We start from the raw sequence: 7559 nt of genomic DNA, 5'->3' as shown, positions 1-7559 counted from the left end.
TTAAACACAAAATTCAAATGGTTCTTTTATGAGCCTGATGCTCACAGCTGAGAAGCCTCAATTGCCACTACAGTCAAAAAAGCTGCAGGAGTTCAACAGACATTGACAAAAACTGGAGACACATCTGGGAACCCATAAGTATTTTGCAACAACTCACAAGAACAGGGAGATAGGAAGCAGGAGCACAGATTTACATTTACAAGGAGCACATCCTGGACATAAATCTATTCCATTTTAGGGTACCTGAATCATGTGGAAAAGGCTGCTTGGTCTTTTGGCTTGTTAACATCTCCTGCCAGATGAAATTGTTCCCCAGCTGCCTCAGCCACATGGCTGCCTCTCTTTTAGCTTGACTTCTGGAACACAGGTGACCAGAAGCATAAGCAATATTCAAGAAGAGCTGTGAATGTAAGTCCCTAAAATACTCTGAATTTTAAAATTACATTTGAAGTTTAAAATCACCAAACCACTTCTTAAAATCTCATTTGCCTTTTTTTTCTTCTTGAATGCAGACTGACTACAGACTGACTCTGTAGAACCAATTAGAACACACAAGGCATTTCCCATGACAATTTCTAGATGATGAGTTCCCAGTGAATAAATGATGATCTTCTTAGCTCCCACGTAACCCTGCAGAACTGAATGTCATGGCATGCCAGTTTCTCTGGGCCTCAAAGCAATGTCATTTTCTCTGTATGACACCGCTGTCCTCTGCCATGACAGATCCCACCCCAGTGCCACTGACAAGTTTGCTCAGCACAGTCCTAATCTCCATCCCACAGTCACAGATGCAAGTGCTCAGTGGAATCTGAAGAAATTATCACATTTCTGAGTGCTCTCCAACACCCCAGCTACTCATTAATGCCCACCCAGGCATTCCACTGCAGGAGTCAGGTCTGAGGGCAGGGCCAAGGGAGGCTCTGTGTGGATGGGCTGTTCCAGGAATGATGTGTCCAGCAGCACCAGGGACACTGGTGAGCCACACCTCGAGTGCTGTGCCCAGTTCTGGCCCCTCAGCTCAGCAAGGACATTGAGGTGCTGGAGAGGTCCAGAGAAGGGCAATGGGGCTGGGGAAGGGGCTGGAGCACAAGGTTGAAGAGGAGCAGCTGAGGGGGCTCAGCCTGGAGAAAAGGAGGCTCAGGGGGCACCTTTTCACTCTCTACACCTCCCTGAGAGGAGGGTGCAGCCAGGTGGGGGTCGGGCTCATCTTCCAGGCAACCAGCGACAGGACGAGGGAATATGATCTCAGGCTGTGGCAGGAGAGGCTTGGGTTGCACATTGGGAGGAATTTCTTCATAGAAAGTGTGACTGGACATTGGGGCTGCCCGGGAGGTGGTGGAGTCACTCTCCCCGGAGCTGTATAAGGAAACCTGGCCGTGGCACTCAGTGCCATGGTCTGGTTGACAAGGTCTGTTTGGTCACAGGTCCGACTCGATACTCTCACCAGTCTTTTCCAACCCAATCGATTCTGTGACCCTGTGCCCCAGCAGCACCACCAGGCCGGTCTCAGGCCGGGGCTGCGCTGCCAGTCCCGGTGCCGCGGAGCTCCGCCCGCCCGGCCCGCTCCGCCCTAGCCCGGCCCGACCCCGCAGCCATGGCGGCCCGGCTGTGCCGGCTGCCGAGGCGCCTCACGGCCGCCTTCAGCAGCGCCGCGGCCGCGGGAGCCGGGCAGGCCCCGCCGGCGGAGCCGCTGACGGAGCGGCGGCAGGCGGGGGGAGTGCGGTGAGCAGGGGCGCCGGGGGCTCCGGGACGCGGCCGCGTTAGGAGCTCGGTGAGCGTAACCCCGCCGTGTTTCACGGCTTTTGCAGCACCATCGTCCTGAACAACCCGCGGCGGCGGAACGCGCTGTCGCTGCCCATGCTGCAGAGCCTGCGGCGGGACCTCCTGCACGACGTCAAGAGCCGGGAGCTGCGCGTCATCGTCATCGCGGGTACCGCGGCACCCGGCCGGGCGGGCAGGGACACACAGCGGAGAACAAACCTAACCTCGCTGGGAATTACGGGAAACGGGGCGGGAAGGAACCTGTGTGTTTCCCTAATGCTCCTGTGGTCTCCCGCGGCTGTCAGCGCCCGGCAGGCCTCCCTATCGCGCTCTTCCTCTGTACTCACCCCAGCTTCCCCTTTCCTGTGCTTGATTCCTCATTCCTAACTCAGCACTAATGACTGACTGGGCTTTTGTTACGCTTTTGGTTTTAGCCAACATGTCTAAGCATTAACACGTTTCAAAATGTTAGCACTGAATTCAGTCGGGGTATGGGGGTGTTTACACTCGGCAGTTTAGGGTCAGGGTTAATTGGTTTTAAGATTGTATGGAAGGAATACTTTAAACAGAACAAAAGCCAAACCAAAAAAAAAAGTTCTAAGAGTTACCAAAGTAAAGCATTAACATCCCCACACAGGGGTTTTGTGCAGGAACGGGCAAAGGTAGGATGGTGCTTGTTGCCCTGTTGACAGGTACAGACTGTAGTGAAAAACAAGGTTTCTGCAAATCAAGTGCTCTGCTTCCCTGCTCTGAGCCAGGATCAGCCTCATAATTTGGTTTGTCAGAACTATTTTTACAAACACTCTAGTGAAAGAGAGACTGCAATATCAACACCACAGACACCCATGACCCACAGATGTAAAACAGCCTCTTGCAGACCCTGTTACAGTTTCCTTCCATTTACATATTAAGCTGTAGAGTTCTTAAAGATAATGAAACTTGAAATGTACTTAAGGCATCTTTTTTTCCTCTTGCTATTTTAAGATAACCGTCTTTTTTCCCCCTTCCAAACATCTCAGATAAATCAGTTTATTAATTTAGGATCATGCTCTTTCCTATACGTAGGGGAAAACTCTGTATTAGGGCACACACACAAGAGTAGAAGAGAGCTGATTTCACAGGGGTGAGTTTAAATATATATATTCCTTTTCAAACAGCAGTTAGAAATTTTGCAGAACACTGAAGGCTCTTCTTTGGGAATACAGTGCTCTGGGAGTTTGTGAGCACAATTGCTTTTGGTTTTTTAGAAATTGCATGTTCCTGTTTATTTCTAATTCCCCTGCTGAATAAAACACGAAAGAATAAATTGCAAGAAAATAAAAGATTCCTCAGAGAATGCTTTGGGCCTTTAACACAGACTTTGCACTGGATTCTTCAATGAGGTTCAAATTAATGTAATTCATCTCCAGATATGTATTGCCAACCCCATGAGTTGACTGACAGTTGTCTGGTTATTTCTGGATAGATTGTGTCCCAATAATCTGGTTCATAAGAAACAAATCCATAGGTAAGGTTTCATCTGCATTGGTGTAGCTGGAAATGTCACAGCTATATAAATATCTGAGAAGTTCTGAAGGATTGGAAAGCATCACATTGGTTCATTCTAATGGCAGGTAGTGACATGACAAAGGAAAACTGTTGTAAATATTGTGGACCTGTAGCAAGTGTTTTGTCTTAGCAAATCCAAAGTTTAGTTCCACAGAAACCTCTTCCTTTGGTGCCCAAACCCTGAACATGTTTTTGGGGGTTCTCTAGATGACAGTTTAGTAGTGGAGAAAACCCTCCAACAACCCTTCTGGTTCTCCTGTAGCAGAATAACCTTTTTTCTTTCTTTTTCCATTGTGACCTTCAGCACTGTGACAGAAAAAATACTGATGCTTATTCAGCAAAAGTTAATAATTAATTCTGGGTACAATAAATAGGGACTAAGTATATTTATCAGTCTGAGAGCAGAGCACTCCAGCCTTGCTCCAGCTGATAAGTTTGTGTTGTACTGAGGAGCTGTTTTGAACATCCTTACACAAAACTGGGCTCAGAGGTGAAGTGCATTCTTTCTAAGTGTAGTGGAAGTAAAATGAGACCTTGAAAAGTGGTAATGGGTGTTACTGTGCTTAAATGTTGCATTGCAGCAATTCAAAGTTACTACAAAACCCAGAAGGAAATATTTTGGAATTCTGCTCAAAACTCCCTCCCCAAACTCCTTTTTGAACATTGACATGTCATTGACATCCCTTTAGCTGGGACACTGATATGCTCAACCCCTGGTTTCTTTATTACTTCAGACTAACTTTTCCTGAAATTCTTTGCAGCTAAAGGACCTGTATTTTGTTCTGGCCATGATTTAAAGGAACTGTCAAGTGAAGATGATGTGAAACATCATTCCCAAGTATTTGAACTATGTGCAGAGGTAAGCAATTCTTGTGTATCTCTGCCATTGCCTGCTGGTAAGAGCAAGCATTGGTTTAAGGAGGGGCAGCATTGGTCATCTGCTTGCTAAAATACAGATTATTCCTTCAGATTCCTTGATTTTTGCTGTTCTGCTATTTTGCCTGATCCTGGTGAAATTATGTTTGCTCTGGATTTCTCTACATGTACATAGAAGGGCTAGAATGGCAATGTGCATGTCTCCAACAATGGGCACAGTCAGGGTGTGTTCCTTAGTTTAGCCAGTGTTCCTTGCAGCTGAGTATTTGGGCAAATTTGTCTTTTCTAGAAGTCTAGGGATAACCACTTTCACATCACTTGCAATCAAATGTTCTTTCTCAGCATTTATTTAGTTAAAAGTTAAGGATCAGCTTAAACAACAAGTAGACTGAAAGTAAGATCTGACTCACTGGTTGTCCAAGTTCTTGTTAAAGAGCAGATCAGGGAGGTGGGGAGGTTAAAGTGAATCCTGGAGCCTTTGGAGGGAATGGCAAAATCCCCTTTGATAGTGGTGGAGCTAGAATTTGACCCCTAATCCTCCTCAGTGTGACAACAGTGATATTGGAAACCTTTTGTTCTAGTTGCTCCAGTACTAATGATCTCTAGGACATTGCTGAGCCCATATTTAAGGAATGCTGTAAAAGCCATGTGTGAAAGCCACAGGCTCTTCATCATCCTTTCATCAGAAAGGAACCCAGATCCAACAGTTTGGGGTTTTTTTGGTAAATAGAGAGGAAGGTACTTTTGATGGCTTCCAAAACAGGATTGTGTCATCCTGAATTTCCATACTGACCCCTCTTTTGTGCATGCAGGTTATGACTTTAATCCAGAAACTTCCAGTGCCAGTGATTGCCAAAGTAAACGGCTTGGCTACAGCAGCTGGCTGCCAGCTCGTGGCAAGCTGTGACATCGCAGTGGCAAGTGAGAAATCTCAGTTTGCTACTCCTGGAGTAAACATTGGGCTGTTCTGCTCCACACCAGCTGTGGCCTTGGGCAGATCTCTTCCAAGAAAGGTGAGCTTCCTTTCCAGATATACTTCATAATTTTGCACAAAGTTGGTTCTCATGTTAGGAGTTTTAGTTGCATTGCCTGAACTTTATTTTCCTGCAGTGTAACATTCAAAATATTTTATTTCAAAAGGCATCTCCATAACTCTTTGGAGTGGGAAAAATAATAAAGGGTGAACTCTTGTTTAGGAAAGGCAGCTTTCTACTGATGTGATTCCAACCAGCACGAGCTCGTCCCAGCAGCCCAGCAGCTCAGCAATCCCTTTCCTTTCCAACAGACAGCTCAGGGCTTTAGCCAATGATGTTCTCCCCTGAGGAGGAAACCCCTGCAAGTTCAGGATAACAATCCCACCGAGGCATCAATTCTTGCCAGGCAATGACATTTCACTGCCAGCAGGATCTGCCTGGCTGTAGATCAAGATGCTTTAAATAGCATCTAAAACCCTCCTATAGTGTCTTCCTGGTTTATGTCCTACTGATTGTGGCTGCACATCTCTCACTGCCGAAAAAACAGTACAACCTGTAAAGCCAATTGGATTCATGCAGACAGACGGTCCAAGCCCAGCAGGGCTCTGCTGGGATGCAGTGACTGAACTGCACACATCCCATTGCTGGGTAAAAGCTTCAGCTTGAAATTTCCCATCTGCAGGGACATCCTGTTCAAACAGAGTCCATGGGGGATTTTTCCAAGTCTGCTCTCATGTGCAGTTGCAGCTGTTTCTGAGTTAGTATTTCTGGACTGTAGGATTACCTTTTCAAAATGTGTGGGAAATACTTTTCTCTGTGCCACTTTTCAAAGCAATAAGAACATTACCTACAGTTCCCAGAATTGGTAATTTTTACCTTTTAACAAAAGAAGTTGCCATTGTTTGTAGCTACCAGAACAAAGATGCTAATGAGGATAATCAGTTCTTATGATTTGGGCATTGGTCAATTGTTCCAGGAGTCTTGGAAAACTTTATTGATACATAGCATTGAATAATCACTGAATATTTGGGGGAATTTTCAGTCTCAAACCTCAGCACCAGATGCTGGGAGCAGCAGGAGACTGAAATAATGTGGCTATAAAAAGTCCATATTTAAAACCACTCATACTAATCTTAAAACTAGGACAGGTGTTTTCAAAAACTCCACATATGCCCGGCTTAAAATACCAAATTTAGCCATTTGACTTTGTAGATGATCCACTTCTCTTTTAATTCCTACAGCAATCACTAGAGATTGTGAGCTTTTGAAGAGAAACCCAGGGGTGCCAGTCTAGGACAGCTGGAAGCAGTGGGCAGTTTGAAGAGACCAGCTTTAGACCCAGTCCTTCTCTTTGCTGAGACCTCTTAACAGGTCCTTGGCAGTTTAAAAGACCAAAAAACTGAAATCATTTGTGAAAAGAATAACTTGTACTTGAAGGAGGAGGCTGAAATTCCCCAAACAAAGCAAAGCACTGAGTTGGGTTGACTTACTACAATATTTGTCCTTGTTCAGGTGGCACTGGAGATGCTTTTCACGGGTGAACCTCTCTCTGCCCACGAAGCGTTAATGCACGGGCTCGTCAGCAAGGTGGTACCAGAAGACAAGCTGGAAGAAGAGACCATGAAAATCTCTCAGAAGATATGTGAAAGCAGCAAATCTGTCCTGGCCTTGGGGAAGGCCACCTTTTACAGACAGATAACCCAGGACCTTGACACTGCTTACAAAATAACTACTAAGGTCATGGTAGATAATTTGACTTTGAGAGATGGGCAGGAAGGCATTGAAGCCTTTGTTCAGAAGCGAAAGCCTGTCTGGTCACACTCTCAGGAAGAGAAGAAATGAGTCCTGTCTCTCAACAAACCTTAGCTGTGCTTTATGATTCTTCACGCAGTTGCCTTTGGGAACTATATTTTTATTCTTACTGAAAGTTAAATTTCTCTTCTTACAAATGCCAGACACAATAAATTTACTCGAAGTATGTAATAAATGTTAAGAAAAATCAAAGAAGATGGGTTTTCCTTGATAGCAGTGAATTTAATCTGTGGTTTTAAAAGTAACTCTATGCTGCAAAAAACAGTTTAATGTGTCTCTGGTTACATAGGGGGTCACAGGGGCTGAGAGGGAGCTTAGATCATCTTGTTCAGCATCTCCCCTCCATAGTTCTGGATGAGAATTATTATTTATTGTTATTAATAGGGAATTGAAGGGCTTGGACACATTCCAGAGATGATGGTAGTAGGTATGATAAAGGATTCCAGGAATGTTAAGAGTATTGGAGACAGAAGCCTGTAACACAGTTGTCCATTGCTCTTCATATCTTCCTGTGAACCGTGTGTGTCAGCAGTTTGTCCCCCACAAATCCTGATTTTCCACCATCAGTTCAACTCCCAGCTCTAGGGA

At 45.3% G+C, this 7559-nt stretch overlaps 1 protein-coding gene across 1 annotated transcript; it reads left to right on the top strand.

The window, feature by feature from the left end:
• Positions 1-1428: 1428 nt before the first annotated feature.
• Positions 1429-7156, top strand: ECHDC3 (enoyl-CoA hydratase domain containing 3). The gene is made up of 5 exons (XM_030959938.1): positions 1429-1722; positions 1809-1930; positions 4071-4168; positions 4998-5198; positions 6672-7156. The coding sequence occupies exons 1-5, from the start codon at positions 1595-1597 to the stop codon at positions 6999-7001; spliced, it is 879 nt and encodes a 292-aa protein (XP_030815798.1). The 5' UTR covers positions 1429-1594; the 3' UTR covers positions 7002-7156.
• Positions 7157-7559: the final 403 nt, after the last annotated feature.

The sequence above is a fragment of the Camarhynchus parvulus genome, chromosome 1A (genome assembly GCF_901933205.1).
Source record: "Camarhynchus parvulus chromosome 1A, STF_HiC, whole genome shotgun sequence".
NCBI classification, from domain to species: domain Eukaryota; kingdom Metazoa; phylum Chordata; class Aves; order Passeriformes; family Thraupidae; genus Camarhynchus; species Camarhynchus parvulus.
The sequence above is the reverse complement of the archived record's forward strand: the minus strand, read 5'-3'. Positions and strand labels throughout refer to the sequence as shown.

Excerpts from the sequence above, each read along its gene's own strand:
- ECHDC3 (XM_030959938.1), top strand. The coding sequence starts at position 1,595 with ATGGCGGCCCGGCTGTGCCGGCTGCCGAGGCGCCTCACGGCCGCCTTC. Across the intron at positions 1,931-4,070 it reads GCGCGTCATCGTCATCGCGG|CTAAAGGACCTGTATTTTGT; the intron begins GTACCGCGGCAC and ends AATTCTTTGCAG. Across the intron at positions 5,199-6,671 it reads GCAGATCTCTTCCAAGAAAG|GTGGCACTGGAGATGCTTTT; the intron begins GTGAGCTTCCTT and ends GTCCTTGTTCAG.